We start from the raw sequence: 25,932 nt of genomic DNA, 5'->3' as shown, positions 1-25,932 counted from the left end.
AGAATTTTGATTACTTGGTGGAGCGCATTGCACACCTCATAAGAAAATCGGACACCTATTGCCGCTTCTCTGTTTCACCCGCAGAGCGTCTGATGGTGACTTTAAGGTAAGCCACATTTATTGGATATGCTCGCATCAGAGCACACTTTCACTGCAATCTTGTTGGTGGTAGTTTGTATCTCCAAGTGTTATAGCTGAGTTTTGGTATGTAATGCTGTTATTTTAAACTAATTGATTGTTTTTTAATTCCCCACAGATTTCTTGCAACTGGAGAATCCCTTTCGTCACTGCATTTCCAGTACAGACTCGGGATTTCCACCATATCTGGAATAGTGAATTACACATGCCGTGCACTGTGGGACTCCTTAGCTGAAGAGTTTTTACCAGAGCCCACAACAGAGAGGTGGATTGAAATTTCAGAAAAGTTTCAACAGATATGTCAGTTTCCGAACTGCTTGGGCGCTGTGGGCGGGAAACATATCCGCATTGTAAAGCCAGCTGGATCGGGATCGGAATATTTCAATTACAAGAAATATTTTTCAATTGTCCTCATGGCCATCGCTGACGCGGAATACAAATTTATTGCTGTTGATATTGGGGCCTATGGTCGCTCAAATGACTCTCAAGTTTTCAAACTGTCTGCCATGGGGCGTAAACTGTATGGAAACACCTTCCAGTTCCCATGCCCTAGACCGCTGCCGCAAATATCTGGACCACCTATGCCATTTGTCTGTGTAGGGGATGAAGCCTTCCAGCTGTCAGAACACCTTTTGAAACCGTACGGTAGCAGAGGATTGTCAAGAACAAAATACATTTTTAATTACCGCCTCACAAGAGCAAGAAGAATGGTTGAATGTACCTTTGGTATTCTGACAGCCAAATGGCGGGTCCTATTGACTGCGATCAACCTCAAGACAGAAACTGTGGACGAGGTGATCAAAGCTTGCGTGGTACTCCACAATTTTGTTATCTGCAAGGAACCCATTTCCATTGAGGACACCTCTGAAGAAACCACCTTGCAAGATTACTAGAACATTACCACTAGAAGTTCTGTGACGGTTTCAGTAATGAGGGACAATTTTGCACTATACTTTATGTCACCTCAAGGCAGAGTACACTGGCAGGATGACAGAGTGTGAAAGATTTGTGCCCTTAACCAAACTTGTGTACCTTCTGTACCAACAGTATATACCTTTGCCAACCAAAGTTGGCTATCTTGTCATGGTCTTACTATTTTTACCTTTAGGCCACAGGTGTGTACCTGGTTGTGTTTTATGCAAAGTATTTCACCTTTTAACAAAAGTTGTGTACATTGTTAGGAAATCACCAACAATAAACACAACTTTTTAGGTGAAATACTTTGCTTCAAACACAACCAGGAACACAACTGTGGCAAAAAGCTAAAATTTATTTACCTTTCACCCACAATTATATACCTGGTTTTGAATACCTTTTTACCTTTTAAATACCCTGTATTTAACCTTTTTTTTTTTAACATATTTCGCCGCAGAAAGAAATGACAGACAACCAGTGTAAACAATAATTTTTTTGAGTAAACTGTTTTTAAATTTAAATAAACTTTTTTAATAAAGCTTTGAAACCATAAAACTGGTCTTTTTTATTAAAATACACACATTATAAATTTGTGTAGTGTGGGGTGAAAATACTGCTGGAGGGGCTGCGGGACACTTCGACACTGGGAGTGTGGAGAGAGGACTGGGATCGTGGTGGGGAAGGAACAGTTAGAGGTGAAGGTGTGGAAAAAGCTAGAGAATGGGTGGACATGTGGGAGGCAGAAGAGGTGGTGGGTGGTGGAGTGGAGGGTTGGGCAGGGACTGTAGGAGCAGATGATGTGGATGGAAAGTGGTATGGGGAAGGAGTTTGGTACGGGGAAGGAGTTTGGTACGGGGCAGGTTGCTGGAAGTGGGGAGATGTCTGGTAAAGGGGAGGTTGCTGGTACTGGGGAGGTGGCTGGTATGTAATAGGAGGGGGAGGATGGAAAGTGGCTGGAGGGGGTGCAGGTGGAGGAACTACTGGGGTGGGAGGAGGAGGTTGGGAGGTAACGTGCTGGAGAGCACCGTGGCACGAATGCATTACATGCATCTGCTGGCTAGGAGAGAGCGTTTCCATGCGCTCCACAACAGACCTGAAAAAGGTGTGGTTTGGCGAAGATCTTGCTTCTGAATGCATGGTTTGCAGAAGTGTCTTCACCTCCAGAATGCTGGAGTTGATCTGCTGAAAGCCTGCGGAGATTTGCTCTGACAAGACTTTTAGACTGTTCTGGAAAGATGCATTCAGATGCAAGAACTCTGGCGCATAACTCTTTTCCTGACCCCTCTGCCGCTGCCGCCCAGTACCTGCAGGTGTACTAGAGGTGGCAGGGACAGAAGGGTGGGGTAAAGGGAAAGCGATCTCCTCACCAGCAGCTCCATGGAATGTTGTCGGCCACGATGCTCCGGTGCTGGTGGATGGGACAGATGGGTCTAATGTGTGGGAAGGCTGGGAAGGTGCAGTTGTACCGGGGCGGTCGAAGTGTCCCTCGGTGCCGGTCTCCTCAGGGATCGCCTCAGAAGGGTCCAACCGTGCAGGCTCCCAAGTGCTGCTCACCGTGCTGTGGAATAAAGAGAAAAAAAAACAATTAAAATAGTGACATGGCATGGCCCTGGCTGAAAATTTTTTTTTACATCTAAACATTTTTTTTTTTACATGTGGTGTGTAATATTTACCTTCTGGTGACCATTGTATCCCGGAGGAACGACAGGGCTTGTGCGTACTTGTACTTGCTCCTGCGTCCTCCAGATCCACTCGGGGCCCGCATCTCTTTATTGAACTCCTTCTTGAAACGATCCCTCACAGACAGCCACTGCTTCACAATTCTCTCCCCTGAAACGAGAAAGGACAAAGTGGTTAGTATACAACATCAGTGTTTCCCAAACTCCAGTCCTCATGGTCCCCAGGGGTCATGTTTTCAGGATTTTCATAGTAAATAGAAATCCTGAACACATGATCCGTGGGGACCACGAGGACTGGAGTTCGGGAAACACTTGTTTACATCAAGCAACAGGTACTGTATATACTTACGCTCTTTAATCTGGGCCCGAGCATCGAGGTCCTCCCAGCGGTCCACAAGGAGCGAACAGATTTCCTCCCAGAGCCGTCGGGTAACTATCAGGTCAGCATGGCGGCGGTCAGCCATATTCCATAGCGGCTCCCTTTCTCTGACGAGATCGATGAGGTGGTCCACATCTATTCCTCCATCCTCACCGTCAGAGTCGGGAGCACGCTGTGAAGGCTGTTAAAGTAAAAGAGAAAAATAGCAAAATTAGGCACCACACTTTAAGACATGAAATAAAAAGTGTACCAAAATTTAACTTAAATATTATAATTACACGCTGGTGACCGCCGCGTTGCTGTCGCCGACGACCCTGGGAGGCACTGCGAGGACCTCTTGGCCGAGCACCAGATTGGGAAGACTAGAGAAGAAAAGAAAAATATTTATGTGTTTGGATGTTGGCATATTTGTTTGCTGTGTGATGTCTGCGGTACATTGTTTTCTATGTGTTGTGTGTAGTGTGATATTGTGTTTCTGCGTTTGATGCAAAAAACTTACCAATTGTGAGCCCACTCCAGGTGTTTGTCCACCCCTTTCTTCTTCTTCTGGGAGCTCCTGATTCCTGTTTTGAAATAAAAGCCAATGAATAGACATATATTACAGAGATGATGGATTTTGGAAATAAAAACTTACCGTCAAACGCTGACGATGCGAGGGAGGGCTCCCAGAAGAAGATGTGGTGTCCTCCTGCTGGCCAGACTCCATGCCTGTGGGTGGTGCTGCTGCTGCTGCCAGTGCTGCTGCTGCTGCATCTCTTGGGCGGCTGTTGAATAAAGAGAAACAAAGGGCCAATGGACATCCAAAACACACTAATTAGGCGGTACCGGTTGGTGAGTTCATCCACATCAATGTAATTGCAGTTACAGTTGTGGCCAAAAGTATTGACACCCCTGCAATTTTGTCAGATAATACTCAGTTTCTTCCTGAAAATTATTGCAAGCACTAATTCTTTGGTATTATTATAGTCATTTAATTTGTCTTAAATGAAAAACACAAAAAGAATTGTCCTAAAGCCAAATTGGATATAATTCCACACCAAACATAAAAAAGAGGGTGGACAAAAGTATTGGCACTGTTTGAAAAATCATGTGATGCTTCTCTAATTTGTGTAATTAACAGCACCTGGAACTTACCTGTGGCACCTAACAGGTGTTGGCAATAACTAAATCACACTTGCAGCCAGTTGACATGGATTAAAGTTGACTCAACCTCTGTCCTGTGTCCTTGTGTGTACCACATTGAGCATGGAGAAAAGAAAGATGACCAAAGAACTGTCTGAGGACTTGAGAAACCAAATTGTGAGGAAGCATGAGCAATCTCAAGGCTTCAAGTCCATCTCCAAAGACCTGAATGTTCCTGTGTCTACCGTGCGCAGTGTCATCAAGAAGTTTAAAGCCCATGGCACTGTGGCTAACCTCCCTAGATGTGGACGGAAAAGAAAAATTGACAAGAGATTTCAATGCAAGATTGTGCGGATGTTGGATAAAGAACCTCGACTAACATCCAAACAAGTTCAAGCTGCCCTGCAGTCTGAGGGTGCAACAGTGTCAACCTGTACTATCCGTTGGCATCTGAATGAAAAGGGACTGTATGGTAGGAGACCCAGGAAGACCCCACTTCTTACCCTGAGACATAAAAAAGCCAGGCTGGAGTTTGCCAAAACTTACCTGAAAAAGCCTAAAACGTTTTGGAAGAATGTTCTCTGGTCAGATGAGACAAAAGTAGAGCTTTTTGGGCAAAGGCATCAACATAGAGTTTACAGGGGAAAAAAAGAGGCATTCAAAGAAAAAAACACAGTCCCTACAGTCAATCATGGCGGAGGTTCCCTGATGTTTTGGGGTTGCTTTGCTGCCTCTGGCACTGGACTGCTTGACCGTGTGCATGGCATTATGAAGTCTGAAGACTACCAACAAATTTTTTAGCATAATGTAGAGTCCAGTGTGAGAAAGTTGGGTCTCCCTCAGAGGTCATGGGTCTTCCAGCAGGACAATGACCCAAAACACATTTCAAAAAGCACTAGAAAATGGTTTGAGAGAAAGCACTGGAGACTTCTAAGGTGGCTAGCAATGAGTCCAGACCTGAATCCCATAGAACACCTGTGGAGAGATCTACAAATGGCAGTTTGGAGAAGGCACCCTTCTAATATCAGGGACATGGAGCAGTTTGCCAAAGAAGAATGGTCTAAAATTCCAGCAGAGCATTGTAAGAAACTCAGTAATGGATGGTGAGATATGGAGCCTGAAAGTCAAAAGTTCAAAACATTGTTACCCTTTTGCTCGTCACTGTAGTTCATGGAAAAAAAATCGCTCAGATTTAATCATGTGAGTACCCTAACAAAGACATTTTCTAAATAACAAACCGGTTCTCTCCCTTCAATTTAGTCCTCAATTTTATGAAATCAAAAACATCATATTGAATTATTTACCATTATTACATGAGGATATTATTATCATCTCTAAAATTCTCATTTATGGTTGCTCAGTAATAGCAAAAACCTTGGGCAACATTCTGTTTTCCAACTCGCCTAAATCGTCGACACAAGGCCACACTTGGCTCAACTGCACAGGATTTGTCAAGTGCGGTGATAGTCGACACAGGACCATCGTGAGACCCAATCGTTTCAAGTGTTTGGGATTGTATTCATAACTTTGAGAGTTGGAATCAGAAGGGATTTATGTGACAGTGAAGAATATTGGATATTTTGAATACGTCACCTGAACGGTCGAAATATGTGGAAGGATCTTATGTTCCACTATTGAATTGTTGTTCTTTTTTTTAATTGTATTTTTAACACTCACAGATTTGCTTTGCTTTTTACAATTTTGCATCTTTTCTGATGTTTTTAATGCTTCATTGTTACGTTTCCATATGTGTAAATCATGTGATTGTATGCCTCACCTTCATTATTTTTATATCTTGCATTCGGTCTGACTTAGGCTAGTTTCACACTAGCGTTTCCAGGAGCTGCGCACAGCCGCCGTGAAGCTCCGCCCACGGCCATGCCTCTTCCGGTCAGCTCCGCCTATGGGTGCATGACGCTGCATGCGACCTGCGTACACTATCTTCAGCATTGGGTATGCAGGCCATGCGCAGATATGCATTTGTTGGCACATGCGTCCTTTTGACAGCGCGCCGACCTGCGCCAAGCACACTGTGTTGCATTTTGGTGCGATCAGCGCACTGCCAAAAGGACGCATGCGCTGGCAAACGCATAACTGCACACGGCCTGCTTACCCAATGCTAAAGATAGGGTACGCAGGTCGCATGCAGCGTCATACGTCTGACCGGAAGAGGCATGGCCGTAAGCGGAGTGTGAAACTACATTTAAAACACGTTGCTCTACATGCAATTTTTCATTGACTTTTTCCAATAAAATGTTTGCAATTTTAAGAAGTTGGATTTTGCTATTTTCACATTATAAGTGATCTAATGGATCCCGTTCTTCTACTCGCCTAGAGCCTGGGTGAGCAGGTCAATTGCTGTATAAAGCACAAGCATTAAGACAATCACAGATTATAGTCCTTAAGTGGACTGACGAGTATAGGGGAAAGTTATTATTTTTTTTAAATATGAAAAATATATATAAAAAAAGTTTAATAACCTCCATTAAAAATGAAAATAATAAACAAATTAAAAAAATACACATGTGGTATCTTCATGTTCAGTAATGTCCAATCTGTTAAAATATAAAAATAAATAACCAGATCTGTAAGCAAAAAAAAAATTCAAGAACACCAAATGTAGTATTTTTTAGTCACTGAAATACCACAAAAATTGCGGTAATAGGTGATCAAAACGTCATATATCCCAAAATGGTATCAATAACCCATCACACAGCTCCATCCAAAAATGAAAACGTCACTGATTTCAGAAAATGGCGAAAACACCCTCAACATTTTTTTTGTAAAATTTGGATTTTTTTTTCACCACTAAAATAAAAAAAATACACATATTTGGTATCGTTGTAAACAGACTGATGAGCATAATTATATTTTAAGGTCATTTCTGCCACTAAAGGTACACCGTAAAAACAATTTTAAAAAAACTTGGAATTTTTGTCCCGTTTTTACAGTGCACTATGTGGAAAAATGAATGGTGTTTTAGTCAAATGTACAACTCGTCCTGCAAAAAAAAGCCCTCATATGTCTATGTGGACAGAAAATTAAAAAAAGTGTGTGGCTCAGGGAAGAAGGAGAGGAAAAAAACAAAAACGCAAAAACGGATACTGTCTATGTCGTGATGGGGTTTAAGGAGGTTTGCGCACCATAAGTGGCTCATAGCTGTATACTACGTAGAGGCCATGAATGGTACTGACATTTACTTATATGGGAAAGAACTTGCAGTAACAATCACAGCCACTAGAGAACATAATGTGCTGTGCTGCTTTTATCTCCTTATTGGTGCATCTGATCCTTAATGATCTGTTCTAATAGGTCAAAACTATTAAAGTCCCAGAAAACCCCTTTAAGTAACTCCAACTAAGTAAGCAATCCGTAAAACAAAATTACTCAATTTTTTCTATCGCATTGAACTCTGAAATTAAAAATGAAAAAAAGTTAAATTATACTATTAAACTTGTGGTCAGAGCCTGAACCGGTTGTCTCGAATTCTTAAAAGGGTACAATGGCAAAGTAATTGTACAAATGAGCAACTTAGCAATTTACTTCTTATTCAGTTTCCTCTCTGTTCTCAAGAATGGAGGATTTTTTGATTTTATAGTGTACTGCTCATTGCCTGGGTTGCCAGCTACCTCTACAGTCCATTTGTGGTGGTCGCTCTCCTAAGCAAGGAGTTCTTCCAGTTCTTTGCTATAGAGCTTGTAAGCACTGCTGTAAATCTTAACTAGATCCCTTGATCACATGAGCTGTAGTGCCCCTTTGTTGCCTCTGCTTGCAGCATCAGAATATGCACAGTACAAGCCAGCAGCGTGACCATGCTACTGACCTGAGCTATCAATCATCGGGAATGCACCACCCCCAAGAAAGAGAGAAGCTAGCAGTGCACCACCAAACAGACAACCTCCTTAAGCCTCAACTTCCCCTTTAAAACTATTTTGTATTACTCAAAGAACTTTATTTCCCTCTTCGCTCTGGATAAATCTACTCTTATCAGCCAAAGGGGTGTGGTCATCAAGAATACACGCACAAAAAAATCGTTGAGGACCATGCCCATTTGGCTAACAAATCTTACCTGACACAGAAGGGAAATGAGGTCAGATCTCAGGAACGGAGGGAGAGGTACACAAACAAAATAAAGACAATGCCAGATTCAGGAGAACATCGGCATTTGGAACAGGTTACATATTTATGGAAATTGACAATTTTTTTTAAATGTTCCTATTTGGTGACTGATTATTGAATAAAATGTTTAATAATTAGGCTTTTCAGAAGAATACACAACCCCATTGAGGTGCTATTATCCTGAGACACCTCTTCATTCCTTCAAAAATACTGACGGATGAGTAAGAGACAATGAGGAGGGAGATGCAGCTGCAGTATTTGTGTCTGTGAGACTGCAAGTGGGAAGGGGAGGGGATACTTTATTTCCCTCTTCACTCTGGATAAATCTACTCTTATCAGCCAAAGGGGTGTGGTCATCAAGAATACACGCACAAAAAAATCGTTGAGGACCATGCCCATTTGGCTAACAAATCTTACCTGACACAGAAGGGAAATGAGGTCAGATCTCAGGAACGGAGGGAGAGGTACACGAACAAAATAAAGACAATGCCAGATTCAGGAGAACATCGGCATTTGGAACAGGTTACATATTTATGGAAATTGACAATTTTTTTTAAATGTTCCTATTTGGTGACTGATTATTGAATAAAATGTTTAATAATTAGGCTTTTCAGAAGAATACACAACCCCATTGAGGTGCTATTATCCTGAGACACCTCTTCATTCCTTCAAAAATACTGACGGATGAGTAAGAGACAATGAGGAGGGAGATGCAGCTGCAGTATTTGTGTCTGTGAGACTGCAAGTGGGAAGGGGAGGGGATACTTTATTTCCCTCTTCACTCTGGATAAATCTACTCTTATCAGCCAAAGGGGTGTGGTCATCAAGAATACACGCACAAAAAAATCGTTGAGGACCATGCCCATTTGGCTAACAAATCTTACCTGACACAGAAGGGAAATGAGGTCAGATCTCAGGAACGGAGGGAGAGGTACACGAACAAAATAAAGACAATGCCAGATTCAGGAGAACATCGGCATTTGGAACAGGTTACATATTTATGGAAATTGACAATTTTTTTTAAATGTTCCTATTTGGTGACTGATTATTGAATAAAATGTTTAATAATTAGGCTTTTCAGAAGAATACACAACCCCATTGAGGTGCTATTATCCTGAGACACCTCTTCATTCCTTCAAAAATACTGACGGATGAGTAAGAGACAATGAGGAGGGAGATGCAGCTGCAGTATTTGTGTCTGTGAGACTGCAAGTGGGAAGGGGAGGGGAAACTTTATTTCCCTCTTCGCTCTGGATAAATCTACTCTTATCAGCCAAAGGGGTGTGGTCATCAAGAATACACGCACAAAAAAAGTATTGAGGACCATGCCCATTTGGCTAACAAATCTTGCCTGACACAGAAGGTAAATGAGGTCAGATCTCAGGAACGGAGGGAGAGGCACACGAACAAAATAAAGACAATGCCAGATTCAGGAGAACATCGGCATTTGGAACAGGTTACATATTTATGGAAATTGACAATTTTTTTAAATGTTCCTATTTGGTGACTGATTATTGAATAAAATGTTTAATAATTAGGCTTTTCAGAAGAATACACAACCCCATTGAGGTGCTATTATCCTGAGACACCTCTTCATTCCTTCAAAAATACTGACGGATGAGTAAGAGACAATGAGGAGGGAGATGCAGCTGCAGTATTTGTGTCTGTGAGACTGCAAGTGGGAAGGGGAGGGGAAACAGAGCAGTGAGTGCTCTGATTGGCTGAACATGGCACCAGGAAGACCACACTCACTCAGCAGGCATCAAGAGAGAGAGAATGTGAAGTGATGTCAGCACATAGAGAACTGAGAACCTGCTCTAGAAATTCTATTCATTGATCACACCCTCAACATTGTTATATTTTATAGAATTGTCTGTTTTTATTAGTCTTCCCCTCCAAATGTGTTTTTCTGATGTTGGAAGAAATGTTTAGCTGATGACAGGGAGGCTGTTGTCGCCCTCTTCAAAGCAGTGGTGGAAGCCTTTAGTGCAGCTGATCATGATTTTACTCTCTGGATCTGGCGATGACGGGGTGGCCGGACAGGCGCTTGGAGTGGCACAACCTTGAAATGAAATATCTTTCCATGTTTCTGAAAAAAAGATACAAATTTCAAACACTTAATTTTTCGTTGGTCAAATCTGTCATCTTGTGTCTTACTGGAAATTAATGAGGCGGAGTTGCAATACCAGACACAAGCCACGGAAAAGAGTGGCGCTGTTTCTATGTTAATTGGATAGCAGTCTTAGGGTTACCTTCATTGGATGTGGATATGTGGATATATCTTTGATATTTTAATTTAGATAACTAAACTACTGCCTACCCCTGCGGTCTACTCACACTGTTACTGCATGTCAGTTCCTCACACTCAGGATTCACTCTCACTCTGTCGTGGCAACTTTCTTCACACTGAGGCATAAGCATACAAACTCCCTCTGAGGCTACTTCTTATCCTTTGTGGTCAACTAAAATTTGCACTATTCACCCAGAATAAACCTCTCTACTCCCTTCTGTGGTGGCTACCCTTGTCTTTGTCATTATCATATCATTACCTAATGCCACCTTGTGTGGGACAAACTACATGAACATCAGTACAGGCTGAAGCTCTGTACATGCTCTCCTATGGCCCTAGTTAGAGCTACTCACTCCCACTTCCTATCTAGCTGTCATGCAGACACTTTCTGCTGGCCCCAGGGCCAGCATTAGCGCCAAGTAGACTAGGCAGCTGCCTATGGCCCCCACTCCCCCAGGGGACCCCAGCCAGTGGCGGGCCTTTAGACATTTTTAGTCTCCCCACTAGGGGTATTTTTCGGCTATTTAAAGGTGTGTGTGTGGGGTGTTTTCTGTGTATCCCAATTTTTGTTTGTTTGTAGGGTGTCCTAGGGTCCCTAGGGCTACCGATGTTAAGCGGGGGTGCCACATCATCAACAACTAGGGTGCCAACCTCCGCAGTCAGGTAGGGTCAGTGCTAGGGCCCACTAGCGTGAGATTAGTTCCTCCTCTTTTCAATTGGGTATCTATTTAGATTTTTGTGGATAAGCAATTGTCTGAACCTAACACTCTTTTGTTTTTTGCTTTCTGATATTGAATTCTGAGATTTTAATTATTGAATTAAAAGATATTTTTTAAGGTTTTTTTTCTCTCTTTGGTTTGCTTGTTTGATTCTTTTGCCCCTATTAATTTTTTGGTGGTTCGAGACCGGAGCAAAGCCTGGAGCAGTGTGTGGAATGAGGAGAGGAGAGTGTTTTTTTTAAATATATCAGTGAGTACTGGACTGTGGGGCTGGATTATATTGTATGGAGGAGGGTAGGAGGCTACATGATATTTTACAAGGGGTGGGCTGTATTATATTCTATGATGGGGGGCTGCATAATACTCTGAGGAGGCTTTATTATACTATATGAGGGAGCCACATTATAGTTTATGGGGGCTGCATTATACTATATAAGGGGGCTGCATTATATTCTATGGGGGCTGCATTATACCCTATGAGGGGGATACATTATATTCTATGGGGGGCTGCATTATACCCTAATGGGGGGGAAACATTATATTCTATGATGGGGCTGCATTATAGACTGAGGGGCCTACATTATACTATATGAGGGGGCTACATTTTATTCTACTGAAAGGGCTGCATTATACTCTGTGAGAGGGCTACATTATATTCTATGGGGGTCCTGCATTATACTATATGAGGGGGCTGCATTATATTCTATGATGGGGCTGCATTCTATTCTATGTGAGTCCTGCTTTATGCTCTATGAGGGGGCTACATTATATTCTATGGGGGCTGCATTATACTCTATGAGGGGGCTACATTATATTCTATGGGGGCTGCATTATACTCTGAGTGGGCTACATTACATTCTGTGGGGTGGCTGCATTATGTTATATGGGGTGACTGCATTATGATCTATGAGGGGACTACATTATATTCTGTGGGGTGGCTGCATTATACTCTATGGGGGCTGCATTATACTCTATCGGACTATGGGCAGTGCATTATACTATATGTACTACATGGGACCTGCATTATAATGTATTGAGGACTATGGGGAATACTATATGAAGAACTATGGGGGGCATTATACTATGGGAAGTTAATTGTACTACATGGAGGACTGTGGGGGTGCATTATACTATATGGAGGACTATGAGGAGTGTATTATACTATTTGGAGGACTATGAGGAGTTCATTATACTATATGGAAGACTATGGGGAGTGTGTTATACTATATGGAGGACTATGGAAAGTGTATTATACTATATGGAGGGCTATGGGACATATATTATATGGCAGTCTATATGGCACATTATATTATATGGAGGACTATGGGGTGTGCATTATACAATATGGAGGACTGTGGTGCACATTATACTATATGGAGGACAATGGGGTGAATTATACTATGTGGAGGACTATGGGGTGTATTATAATATGTGGAGGACTATAGAGTGAATTATAATATGTGGAGGACTATGGGGTGTATTATACTAAACAAACAAAATGCTGCCTATTCATCGAGAGATTGTCTTGTTTATGCCGGAACAAAAATCATTGTTCTCAGCAGCACATGCCCTGTGAAAACTGTAGATGTGCTGCTGATAACATGATACTTTATGGGGACAGATTGATCTATTAGTAATTGTTCTGTCCCCATTATTCATCCTCAGTCGGTGTAAAGAGGCCGGGAAACAAGCGAACGACTTCAATATTGTCGATCACACTCCTTTAGGGGTCTGAACTCAGCACATGTAAATCGTACAACCGAAATATTTCTGTGTGATGTGCAATATGTTAGCATTTGGGGCCCCATTTTAAACTTTTGCCCAGGGCCCCACTTTGCCTAAAACCGGCCCTGGCTGTGGCTGGGCTGCACAACTTTTGCCTCTCCAGCCTGTGTTTCTGATGTCTGCTGGTGGGAAAAAGAATCCTTTCATGATCTCTTCGATGATATCAGGGGCTTGTGTACATTTATTGCGAGTTGAGCGTTGATGACGTCGAGTCTGCACCTCCTGAAACACCTGCACGATCCACAGGTAGTATAACAACAACAATAAACATTATACAGGCATTACAGTTTGCTCCTAACATCAGGTTAGCATTTTACACAGCAGGTATAGTATACATTAATATACTGCATAATGGCATGGGACAAACATTATACGCGTAATAGCATTTGCATTGTAATAAGGCAAGAAAAATAGAAAAGATTAAGAACCAAACAATTCAAACAAGTTATCTTTACCTCCAAAACTTAAGTAACCTGAAAATTTGAGGCACATGACTTCTAAACCAGTACACAGGATCTGATTTTTTGGTGTACAGCCATTCAGCCCTTCCTGCAAGCAGAACGGACATTTCAATCCGTTCTTTGTCAAGTTCCATGAAGCAACTGAAAGATAAAACATGATCAATGGGTGTGCAATTTATAGATCTATATAGATAAAAGCAATCATGTACAAATGTATCTATTTATCCACCTATCTATTATCTATCTATGAATCTATTATCTATCTATCTATCTATCTATCGATTATTATCAATCTATCATCTGTCTATTATCTCTTATCTATCATCTATTGATCTTTTATCTCTCTCTCTCTATCTATTATCTATCTATTATCTATCTATTACCATATATGCTCATGCATAAGTCGACCCTACTATAAGCCGAGGCACCTAGTGTTGGCTAAAAAACTGGGAAAACGTATTGACTTGAGTATAAGCCGAGTATGCATTGTCCCCTAATCCCTGTCCTGGTATGCATGGCTCCTAATCCCTGTCCTGGTATGCATGGCTCATCATCCCTGTCCTTGTATGCATGGCTCCTCATTCCTATCCTTGTATGCATGGTTCCTTATCCCTGTCCTGGTATGCATGGTTGCTCATCCATATCCTTGAATGCATGGCCCTCCATGAGCAAAGCATAAAAAACCCCTCCTACTTACCTTCCCTTCGCACCCTCGCAGCATCTTTTCTTCCGGCTTCCAGAAGCTTCTGCGGCCAGCCGATGACGTGTCTCCGCTCGTTAAGGTAATGAATATTCACCTCACTCCACTCACCGGGGACATGTGTTCACTCAGCCGCAGGAGCTGTTGGAAGCCGGAAAAGATGCTGCAAGGGCTCGCAGGGAAGGTAAGTAGGAGTTGTTCTTTTTTTACAGCTGCTGGAAGACGGCGGCTGCGTCTGTAACTTTGTGCGCTATAAGAGAAATAATTATTCATTGCCTTTGAATATTCATTTATCTTTAGCAGTAGGCACAGTTACAGCTGCAGGCGCTGGCTCCTGCCTCCTGTGACCCTCAGCTCCACCGCACCCCTCCCCCGCCGGCTTCTGGGACAATGACTCGTGTATAAGCCAAGGGGGGGTGCGTTTTCAGCACAAATCTATTATCTATTATTTATCTATTATCTATTTATTAATCTATTATCTATCTATTATCTATCGATCTATTATGTATCTATCTATTGTCTATCTATTACCTATCTATTAATCTACCTATTAATCTATTATCTATCAATCTATTAACCTATTATCTATATATTAATTTATTATCTATCTATTATCTGTCATCTATTGATCTAGTATGTATCTGTTATCTATCTATTATCTATCTATTATATATTATTTATTATCTATTAACCTATTATCTATCTATGAATCCATTATCTATCTATATATTGTCTATTATCTATCTATCATCTAATCGATCTAATATGTATCTATCTATTTATCTATCTATCCATTATCTATCAACTATTATCTGTATATTTATTATCTATCCCTTTATCTATTATCTATCTATCTACAGTGGGGAAAATAAGTATTTGATACACAAAAAAAATTTCCTACCTACAAAGAATGTTGAAATCTGTAATTTTTATCATAGATACACGTCACGTGTGAGAGTCAGAATCTAAATATAAAAACCAGAAAATCACATTGTATGATTTTGACATAATTAATTTGCATTTTATTGCATTAATTAGTATTTGATACAATAAAAAACCTAATATTTGGCACAGAAACTTTTGTTTGCAATTACAGAGGTCAGACGTTTTCTGTAGTTCTTGACCAGGTGTGCACACACTGCAGCAGGGATTTTGGCCCACTCCTCCATACAGATCTTCCCCAGATCTTTCAGGTTTTGGGGATGTTGCTGGGAAACACTGAGTTTCAGCTCCCTCCAAAGATTTTCTATTGGGTTCAGGTCTGGAGACCAGCTAGGAAAGAACCACGAGGGCTGACAGTCATCTTGTGTTTCTTCCATTTTCTAATAATTGTGCCAATAGTTGTTGCCTTCTCACCAAGCTGCTTGCCTATTGTGCTGTAGTCAATCAAAGCCTTGTACAGGTCTATAATTGTGTCCCCGGTGTCCTTAGATAGTTCTTTGGTCTTGGCCATGGTGGAAAGGTTGGAGTGTGATTGATTGAGTGTGTGGACAGGTGTCATTTATACTGGTAACAAGTTCAAACAGCTATGAGTGCAGAGTAGGAGGCTTCTTAAGGAACAACTAACAGGTCTGTGATAGCCAGAGCTCTTGCTGGTTGGTCGGTGATCAAATACTTATTTCATGTAACAAAGTGCAATTTAATTATTAAAAAATCATACTATGTTATTTTCAGTCTTTTTTATTTGTCTTTTTTTAAGATTCTGTCTCTTACAGTTGAAGTGCACCTAAGACAAAAATTACAGACTTTTCCATTGGTAGGTGGGAAAACTTGCAAAATCAGCAGTGTAACAAATACTTATTTTTCCCCATTGTATCTATCTATTTAATTTATTATCTATATATAAATCTATAGATATATGTATCTATTTATCTATCATCTATGGCTGGGTTTTCCATGTGGCCTACGGCCACAGGTTCCTTGTAGAAACCCCTGAAGCAGAGGGTTGGGTGTGTCAGTTTGGCTTTGCAAGTGTGCAGAGCAGGAGGCTCTGCAGAGCTCCACCTGTGTGAGGCAAGACAGGGCCAATGGAGCCAAAAGGCCTGGCACCCCTCAGCGTGAACGACAGTGCAGTCACCCACAGCAACAGTCTCGGAGGTGGACTGTCGAGTTTCCCGGTTGCGATTTGAAGGGGGACTGTCTTGTTTCCCGGCTGCAATCCAGAAGATACCGTGTGCTGTGTATTTATGTGTGTTGGACATAAAAACATGTTTTGTTTTTGAACTTTGCTGGGTCACTGCCTCATTACTGTACAGTAGGGTGACCGGATCTCATATGGGGGGGAAAAAATGTCAGAATCTTGTTCGTCTGGACTCCACAAAACGATTCCCCTTTCCAGATATTGAGAGAGCCAAAATTTGAGCTCGATCAAACGACGTTAACCCGTGCCGCTCGTCGCTCAAAGTTTGAAAAAATCTAAATTGAGGTATTTTAAGATTTAGGTATTTTGCATAGTCTGTTAGACTATAAAGAATGTGACAACAACATTGCAGAAATAGCCCTGACCAAATTTTCGAACCATTTGTGGTATTTGAATGCAGAGTTGGTGGGATTATCGTTTTTTGATCCCACCATTACAGACAATGAAAAGTTGTTAATGGCTAATAAATTGCTCAGTAGCACAGATGAACCATCAGAGCACGCTAACCTACATGAGTTGATAATTTTACATAGTTATCTAATCTATTCTAGAGCTTTTGTTAAAGTAGTTTTTGAAACGTCAGAATATAATGCTCGGCATTTGCTTACAACTTGCAGGACATATTGCTTTTGTTCTTCATCTTTTGTCAGAAGGTCGTTAAAGTCGGTTACTTCCTACCTCTTTTAATTTTTCTTTCCTAACTTTTGGATTTACAACCCTAGCGTGCTCTGATGGTTCATCTGTGCTACTGAGCAATTTATTAGCCATTAACAACTTTTCATTGTCTGTAATGGTGGGATCAAAAAACGATAATCCCACCAACTCTGCATTCAAATACCACCAATGGTTCGAAAATTTGGTCAGGGCTATTTCTGCAATGTTGTTGTCACATTCTTTATAGTCTAACAGACTATGCAAAATACCTAAATCTTAAAATACTTCAATTTGGATTTTTTCAAACTTTGAGTGACGAGCGGCACGGGTTAACGTCGTTTGATCGAGCTCAAATTTTGGCTCTCTCAATATCTGGAAAGGGGAATCGTTTTGTGGGGTCCAGACGGACAAAATTCCGACATCGATTTTTTGCGGTCACCCTACTGTAGTGTGGACACTGCTTCACTACACTATCTATTATCTATCTATCTATCTATCTATCTATCTATCTATCTATCTATCTATCTATCTATCTATCTATCTACTATCAGCTATATATGTATTATCTATCTATTATCTATCTATAATTTATCTCTCATCTATATTCTATCTATCATCTCTGGAGTGGAGACGAGCATGGTCACCTTCTGCAGGTGTGAAATCTGTTTGGTTGCAGAGGGTTACATGAATGTCGGTGAGAGGACTATGGTGATGGTTTCTTTATACTCACCCTGTGGAATGTCCTTGTTACAATGATCTGTATTGCAGCATTTGCCTTCCGATGCCATATGTACGTCATTTAAGGTGAATGAATAGGAAAGGTTACAAATCTCTGGAAAGCTGCAGGATTTTCGAGGCATTGTTACATTCATCGTTTCTAGTGAAACATCAAGTGAAAATGTTATGTTAGTATCAGATATATTTCTATCATATATGTAATATCTCCATTGCTATATCAGACCAAAGCTAAGCTCCATCTCTGATTTCTGAAACCGTCTCCGATTTTTTTCACAGTTGTATCTTAAAGCTTCATCTTGGTTATACAGGAAAGATGTATATCTTTGTACCGTGTTAGCCAGTAGATAGAAAAATATTCAGAATTGAGAGTCCTCAGTGGTTGATACCTTTTAATGGCTAACTGAAAAGATGGTAACACATTGCAAGCTTTCAAGACTACTCAGGTCTCTTCATCAGGCTAGACTAATACAAAATCTGAAGAGTCACATATTTCTGCACAATACAACACAGAAAAAATGCAATAGATGAGACAAGTGACGTGAAGCAGAATTATGATTATGGGAGAGGGAGAAACATAAATATTGGACCAGTTCATAGATAAGGAGTCCGGATGTTTTATTGTCCTCTGATTGGGGTCTCCTAATGTGTTGTGATGCCCCCACAAGGTCTTCGGAGCAAATTCCTTAACTGATGTAAAAAGACATAAATCCATGCGACACATTCATTCCAGCATTGAGAGTGTCAAAGGTCGTCATAAATTTATACTCACAGACTCTTCTCTCTCTCTGAGATGTGAAGTTACCTTTTAATACCAGTATCACCATGTTGGTGATAGAAACCCCCCCTTATTTGGTATAGTATACCTTCACCATTTTTTCTCTTTATTCATAATAAACATAGGCCAAAGATCCACAATGCAAATATAATGATTATTGTTTAAAAGTACTGGTTATTTCGCCTATTGTTCTCTTTACCTGACTCAATAACGAAAAACTAGCCTGCCCCCTTCCTTTTTACCTTTAGACGCAATCTTGTTATACTAATAGTCTCCCCAGGTACTTTCAATTGTGAACATCGCAGTACCTAGCAACAGATGCGATTGTTCCTGTCACAAGATCGCCCCAGCCTGACATACGCACATCATTTATCATTACAACACGTCATTTAACGTTACAGCGCAGGCGCACCTAGCGACCGCTACTATGCAGTCAGGAGACAAGCACACACATAACAGACCGGATGGCCTGACATGCGCAGTAGCGCTGACACGTGACCACAATGACGCGGTCAGGGGCGTGATACATCATGAACACGTGACCGTTATGACGCAGCCAGGGGGATCCCCGCCCGATTATATAAACCCGGAAGTACCTCATTAGGCCTGGCGTCCTCCATACAGCGGTATACACCGCATGCCCTAGGGGCCACAGGGAGCAGGTAATTTTCCATTTTTATCCCTATACTGCGCATTTTGGCTATTTGAAAAGGGCCTATAGTAAGCTTTATATCTATTTCTTCATTACAGCGCCATACAAAAAGCGACTTAAGTCGCTATACTAAAGCGCATTTTCTCCCCTATATCTTGATACACAGCGTCCAGGTAATATAAGAGATCATTTCATGTTATGGGCATTTCACCTTATCACATGGACTACCAGTATATAAATAACTATTATGTATGATACTATAAGGCCTTTTATGATGTTTTTCTCCTTTCTGTCTCCTCATAGAAGGACCAGCGTTCACTAAACCACCTTATTATGAGCACCTATATATTTTTCCGGACACAACCTGCACTCAATAACCGGAAGCACCAATATCCTTTAGCCTCAATGTGGTTTTTTTCCTCATTTCTTACAATAGCAACTATGAATAAAGTTACTGGCTATTTCCCTTAATACCACTCTGCAAAAAATTTTCTCTCACGGACCATATGCACCCGAGATTAAATCTCAGCAATCCTATTGATACCGTATGCTTAATTTTATATGACGTACTAGAATTTTTCTCTATGTATTTCTGTTCTAATATGCATCATATGATTTAATATATTCTCTTATGATCATGATATAGATTAATTTCTATTTTTATGTATGTTCTCTAGAGGATTTCTGATGAAGATCCACTGCTGGATCGAAAACGTTTAACATATAATCTGGATGCCAAATAAAACAAAGATTCACTTTATTCGCTAATTGAGTACCAAGTTCTTTTATATTGTTACATGGGCTGGAGACCCTACTTGTGCACCTTCCACGAACCTTTTTGATGAGTGCCTTGTTGTTTCTACTTCTCAAATGTATATTGTCGGATAGTTCTTGTAAATACAAGCAACTTGCTGCTTGTTAAAATTTTGAACCCTTCTTGAGATATTAACTATTTTTTCTTTTATTTACAGCTCGTTGCCTTGGAGACCAACCACTGCTGCTAGACAGCAGAAATGCACAGTGCCTACAAGCTCCTTTCTATTGAGTTTGGAAGCACTGTTTTGAAGCTCACCAGGTTCTCTGAAACATGCTAACATCTCCTAATCTTCGCTAGTTTTAGCACAGTGCTTACAAGCTAGACTGCAGCAGTGGTCGGTCTCCTAGGCAACGAGCTGTAAACAAAAGAAAAGTGTTAATATCTCAGGAACGGTTGCAAATTTTGATCAGCAGTAAATTGCAAAAGTGCTTGTCTTCACTATCCAACAACATCCATCTCCAAAGTTGGAAATAAAACTTTAAAAATACCAATCCATTAAAAGGGATTTTTTTCATCTGAAATTCTTGCTATGACTTGATTACCAAGGAGTCTAACTTCAGAAAAGCCGGACAATCAGCTGGTGATAGGGTGACTAAGGTCCATAATAAATGGAAACACACAGTTAGCAATTCTGCTAGCCTTCATAGAAGAGGGTGCCCTAAAATGGTTTATTTTATGTAAACAACCTATAGATACTATTGGTACAGAATCTGATCTGGAAGATGATGCTGATATTTAAATGGACAACCTATTCTCCGAAGCTTCACTGGCCTTCAACAAATGTCTGAGTCTCTAGCACAGTGTTCCCCAACTCCAGCTCTCAAGAACCACCAACAGGTCATGTTTTCAGGATTTCCTTAGTATGGCCCAGGTGACAATTGCAGTACCTGCACTGGCAATAATGCCATCACCTGGGCAATACTAATGAAATCATGAAAACATGACCTGTTAGTGGCTCTTAAGGACTGGAGTTTGGGGGAACACTGCTTCTAGCCGATGAAACCTTTGGTGATCGCTGAGGATATTGCAGGCAGCTGCATTTTTTTCCTGTAGTGGCCACTAAAGGACAAATGTGGTACTACATGGTGTCATTTCAAATGATAGATAACCATATTGTGCAAAGTCCTCCAGTCCTTCGAAGGTGGAGTTAGATGTTTGCAGTGGATCTGACCACTGCCCAATAAAAGGTGGTATAAGGGTCTGTTTTTACAAATGACGATCCCCTATTTATGACATCCTGGCCCAGTTGTATCAGTTGATAACAGCTGTCACTGACAGAACTGAGCCATTGTTATACACTGTAGCACTGCACCAACATAGCGCCACCTGATGGCTGCATCACCAAAATGTGCCTACTTTTCATGTTTATGTAATTTTTTGTAAATCATGTGAAATTGATTGGATGCACAAGCCTACTGATTCAACATAGCAGTAAGTCAGTAGATAATACACAGGGTATGTATTAACAGTGTGATAGGAGCCAGAAAGGCACTCTCTAGAGTAACAGAGTACATTTAAAACCTTGAAGATAGGGGCACTTTTATATTTAATAGAGTAATCTTATTGTAAATAAAAATGTACTTTCATATTTTTGGATGTTATTCCTGTGGGTATCTAGTGTATTGCAGTCTTTACTGCTTATGTATCCCAGGTACTGCTTCTATCCTGCACTTATTTTCAAATTTTGTGCACCCCTCTTTGTCTATAACCCACTTTCTCTGCCCTCCCTGAGACTGTAAATACTTTTCTCCCTGTCCACATTGTGGAAATCTGTGTACCAGTCAATCTCCTTATCTTTAAAAGAGAGAATCTGAAAAAAGGAGGAAGAGAGCAGAAAGTTGTCAGAACCAGAAGCACTAATTGATTTCCTTTCAGTTTTGCAGAGATCTCAGCTGGTTGAAGGATTTACTGACACTCTGCCACAGAATAGTGGTAGACAATTTTTTAAATGGCGATTATTTAGACAGTTGCTTCTCTTTTCCTTCTCCTCCCCCCATTGTCAATACTAGGACTGACTTTACTTTAGTCCATTTTTTCAGAATTCTTTCCCATCTGATATCCACTTACTGTATGATATTTGGTACATGCTGCTCATACATGAAGTCTCCGAGGGGTCGCACTCCGAGGGGTCGCCAGAGCAAGTAGCTGCATTTTCCGCAGTGCAGGTCTCACATATCAAGGAGGATACTAAAATACATAATCCGCTTATTCTTGTTAACGATCACATAGAGATTACCTTCCACATTGACACAATCAGCATGATTTGTTTAGCATCTAGAATTAAACATTAAATGTTTGCATTCATTGACAACAGATAGGGAATAATTTGCCGATAGCTGGTGTCCAACCACTGGGACCTCCAACGGTCCCAAGATGGGGTGCGCAAGCTCAACCTCCATTCATTGACTGTGGGGCTGTCTAGTATAACTCAGCTGGTTCCAATTAGAGTTGAGCAAAAAGTTGCCAGACTCTGGTACAGGGGACATCAGTAGTCTATTACCACCAGAGCAAAGCTTTAGGAAACCACTCGTACCTACCGGCAGCCATAGCTCTTGTTCTGATCATTTCACTTGGGTTAATATCATGAGGGTGTCAAGATCGCTAATCAGAAAAGGGTCCAGGCGGCCGTCAGGTAGACGGGGGTGCCTAGTGCTCTGGTCTGGTAATGACCAATGAGGCCCCTGGATCAGGCTCCTTTTTTTTAGCAGCTCTAAAGGCAACCCATTGGCACCCAACAAATCTCACTGCATGGAAAACCAATGGCCTCCGAAGTGATTACCGCCATATTGGTGGTTTTAAAATACCGTGGTCACTCTTGACTGTGAAATTTTAGGGGTTCAACAGTGTTGTTGGGCTTTAGGTCCAATCGTAGTAATCACTCTCCAGTGTCAACTGTATCAACCAGCTCAGAAATAGAATTCAGTGAATATGATCGGAAATGATCACCGAATCAAAATTTGCCATATTTGTACCAGATACAGTGAGGTTACCATTTCACTACAGGAAATTTATTGTTACTAATTAGTTGGCCCCTTGTCTTACTGACTCTACAGAACTGGTTGGGAGTTGACTACAACTTGATGTGAACTGGGCTTCAAGTGAAGCTTTGACCACCTAGCCAAGCCCCATCATGGCCTTGGTGTTGGCAGTCACCTACGACCTTCACATGATGGCACACCAAGAAGAATATATGCACACAGAATTTTAGAAGGATTCGAGCTGATACACAAAATAAGACAAAAACACCTCATATGCTCAGTCTTTTTAGCATTTTTCTTCCCGTTCAGGTTATGAAAAACACCTGGTGGCCAAAAAAAAGCAAAGTGTGTGTTACATCTTTGAAGCATATGCTTTGATTTATAATAATAATAATCTTTATTTATATAGCGCCAACATTTTCCGCATTGCTTTATAGTTTAACAGTTTCAAAACAAGTCATAGGTAACAACGTTAACAATACAATAATTAAAGTAAAAAAAAGATGACCCTGCTCGTGAGAGCTTACAATCTACAATGAGGTGGGGGAGATACAAAGTACAGGGGTGTATTTACAATGATGGTCCAGCCAACTTGAGATGGTGGGGGATGGAGATAGTGAATGGGCTACACACACACTTACACATAGAATGACTTTGATTAGTGAATGTGATAGGCTGCTCTGAACAGATGTGTTTTGAGGGAGCGCCTAAAACTGTGCAAATTATGGACAGTCCGAATTTCTTGGGGTAGAGCATTCCAGAGGATTGGTGCATGATTCAATCAAAAGGCTACAAAAAAAGTTTAAGGGAAATAAAACAAAAAAACTTGAACTTTAAAAAAACAAAAATTCTAAAAAAAAAAAAAAATGCAAAGCAGGAGCTTTTCCTGAAATGGTTTTCCACTAGAAAACTGTTCTGCGTGCATATAACCTAGCTCTGCTGAGGTTGGCTCCTTATGATAAGAACATAATTACCTAGAAACATCTAATTACAGAATAAACTGCCTACCCTGTAATAAACAATATAGAAAACAAGGTGCAGAACCTGCAGTTTTACGATGTCTTGGTGCCTCGGAGCAGTCACTTACCTGCAGTGATGAAGGTCACACCATAGACTATTACTGGTAGCATCTTCATGGCGAATGCAGACTCACAATCTCCAATTTTGATCCTGTGGTTCCTGATTGTATTTGTACTTAAGTTACTGATATTACACAACTGTCAATTATAAAGGGTGTCTGCTGAATAGAACAGGCTGGACCGCTCTCATTCCTGCCATGAGATCACTGACCTATGGTGGTGCTGGAGTTATGCAGATTTTAGGTATTTTTAGATCATAAAAAATGTCTTCACCTATATATAAAAATTTACGAGGGCCATGTCAAAAGATGGGGCCATGTAGCAAGTGGTGTAACTAGAGCCCGATGAGGGCCCTGGTATATAGGTCACCCAGCCTGGGCCCCATCCTACCGCTATTTTTTGATTCTACTCACCTTACCTCTGTTCACCCACCAAGTCCTCTTTTGAAGCGGCAGCTGACTTCTTGCAAGCAATGAGAGCGTGCAATTTTAATTCCATGTGCCCCCAGTCGTGCATGTCGACATCAGCTGTTGGCCTCTGATTGGCAGAATGTATTACAGTGTATGAACCTGGTGGGGGAGGGGGCACAGGTCTCTGCATTGCAATACACTTCAACCGTAGAGTGTACATGGACATCCCTTCAGTAGACGTTTGTGCAGGTGTTGACAGGTCCCGCACCTGCTTTGTGGTGATCCTGCATGCAGCCTTGTGTTGACATCTTCTCCAGCCTATGTGCTCACTTCCCATCCAAGCGTATGGTAGAAAGTGCAACTGTAGAGCGCTCCATTAGGATGCGCACCCATGGCATGTTGGGTCAATAAGGACCACCATGTGCCACTGTTTAATGCTCTGTTTAGTACAGTAAGGCCGGGATCACACATGCGAGAAATTCAGGACGAGTCTCGCTTGTTAATAACCAGCACTGCCACCGACACTCAGATTGGAGCATGCGGCCATATGGCAATACATTCAGCCGCACACTCCGCTCCTGAGTGCTGGCGGCAGTGCAGGGTATTAACATGCGAGACTCATCCGAGTTTCTCGCATGTGTGATCCTGGCCTAAGGCTTATTCTAACCATATAGTGATGCTCAGTGCTGAGTGCAAACAAGGTCCTTGCCAACAGCGTACCTCAGAACTTGCACCCAACACTGTATGATGCCCCCTACGTCCATACTCCCGAGCTTGTCTCCACTTCAGGTTTGCAAGACCTTAAAAAATCCTTCAGCCGCTACAAAAATGGAAGGATTGAGTAGGGAAGAAGGTTCTCTGCTCCCCAAATATTCAATTTTAAACCTTGTCCTGAAGAAGCTTTGTTGGTCAAGTGATATACCTCAACCATCCGAGTTTGGGGAGCTGACCCTGGAGAGGATAATGGTTGGGAATCGCCATCTGAAACAAGACTATTTAGCAGGATGTGGGTTTCAATCATGGATGTCACCGATTGTTTTTCAGCCTGCGTTACACATGTGTGAAATTGACCTTACACCAAGACTAAATATAGAAGTAATTAACTTTATTATTTATTACAACTCTAATGACACAAGTCAGACATCCATTATGCAGAGTCACACAAGTCTGTTTCTATTAGATTAAGTCAATCCTGATAAATTTTGAGAAACTTGTTTATGACTCGTGTGATGAAAAATACCAATATCGCAGGGGGGCTTATTTTAGTAATCCCACCACTACCACCAAGTGTGATGAAAAATACCAATATTGTAGGGTGGGCTTTTAATAGTTATCCCATCTGCAGGGATTTATGTATATCCCGCTTTCCAGTTCCGGATTGG

At 41.2% G+C, this 25,932-nt stretch overlaps 2 protein-coding genes across 3 annotated transcripts; both read right to left on the bottom strand.

Annotated features, from left to right (window-relative positions):
• Window positions 1–1,560: 1,560 nt before the first annotated feature.
• On the bottom strand, window positions 1,561–6,181 carry LOC141085358 (uncharacterized). 2 transcript variants are annotated; one of them, XM_073570646.1, is made up of 6 exons: window positions 3,746–6,181; window positions 3,611–3,674; window positions 3,390–3,473; window positions 3,082–3,292; window positions 2,727–2,883; window positions 1,561–2,611 (listed from the first exon to the last, which is right to left on the bottom strand). In XM_073570646.1, the coding sequence occupies exons 4-6, from the start codon at window positions 3,194–3,196 to the stop codon at window positions 1,636–1,638; spliced, it is 1,248 nt and encodes a 415-aa protein (XP_073426747.1). In that variant the 5' UTR covers window positions 3,197–3,292; window positions 3,390–3,473; window positions 3,611–3,674; window positions 3,746–6,181; the 3' UTR covers window positions 1,561–1,635. The 2 variants fall into 2 exon arrangements, with proteins under 2 accessions (XP_073426747.1, XP_073426748.1); XM_073570647.1 differs by lacking the exons at window positions 3,390–3,473; window positions 3,611–3,674; window positions 3,746–6,181 and having other exon boundaries at window positions 3,082–3,365.
• Window positions 6,182–9,397: 3,216 nt separating this feature from the next.
• LOC141085357 (phospholipase A2 inhibitor gamma subunit B-like) lies at window positions 9,398–24,279 on the bottom strand. Its single transcript, XM_073570645.1, has 5 exons — window positions 24,149–24,279; window positions 22,151–22,270; window positions 17,832–17,978; window positions 13,602–13,748; window positions 9,398–10,441 (listed from the first exon to the last, which is right to left on the bottom strand). The coding sequence occupies exons 1-5, from the start codon at window positions 24,195–24,197 to the stop codon at window positions 10,281–10,283; spliced, it is 624 nt and encodes a 207-aa protein (XP_073426746.1). The 5' UTR covers window positions 24,198–24,279; the 3' UTR covers window positions 9,398–10,280.
• Window positions 24,280–25,932: the final 1,653 nt, after the last annotated feature.

This window comes from Dendrobates tinctorius, unplaced genomic scaffold (genome assembly GCF_039654945.1).
Source record: "Dendrobates tinctorius isolate UK_male_01 unplaced genomic scaffold, ASM3965494v1 ptg000028l, whole genome shotgun sequence".
Classification (NCBI taxonomy): domain Eukaryota; kingdom Metazoa; phylum Chordata; class Amphibia; order Anura; family Dendrobatidae; genus Dendrobates; species Dendrobates tinctorius.
Note: the sequence above shows the minus strand (reverse complement) of the source record. Positions and strands in the feature narration are given on the sequence as shown.

What these genes read in the sequence shown, in the direction of transcription:
- LOC141085358 (XM_073570646.1), bottom strand. Translation starts at nt 3,196, where the DNA reads ATGGCTGACCGCCGCCATGCTGACCTGATAGTTACCCGACGGCTCTGG. An exon ending in TCGGGCCCAGATTAAAGAGC is followed by an intron (nt 2,884 to 3,081) that starts GTAAGTATATAC and finishes TTCTCGTTTCAG; the next exon opens with GGGAGAGAATTGTGAAGCAG. An exon ending in GATACAATGGTCACCAGAAG is followed by an intron (nt 2,612 to 2,726) that starts GTAAATATTACA and finishes TTTATTCCACAG; the next exon opens with CACGGTGAGCAGCACTTGGG.
- LOC141085357 (XM_073570645.1), bottom strand. Translation starts at nt 24,197, where the DNA reads ATGAAGATGCTACCAGTAATAGTCTATGGTGTGACCTTCATCACTGCA. An exon ending in TGTGACCTTCATCACTGCAG is followed by an intron (nt 22,271 to 24,148) that starts GTAAGTGACTGC and finishes TATGTATTTTAG; the next exon opens with TATCCTCCTTGATATGTGAG. An exon ending in CATGTACCAAATATCATACA is followed by an intron (nt 17,979 to 22,150) that starts GTAAGTGGATAT and finishes ATGTTTCACTAG; the next exon opens with AAACGATGAATGTAACAATG.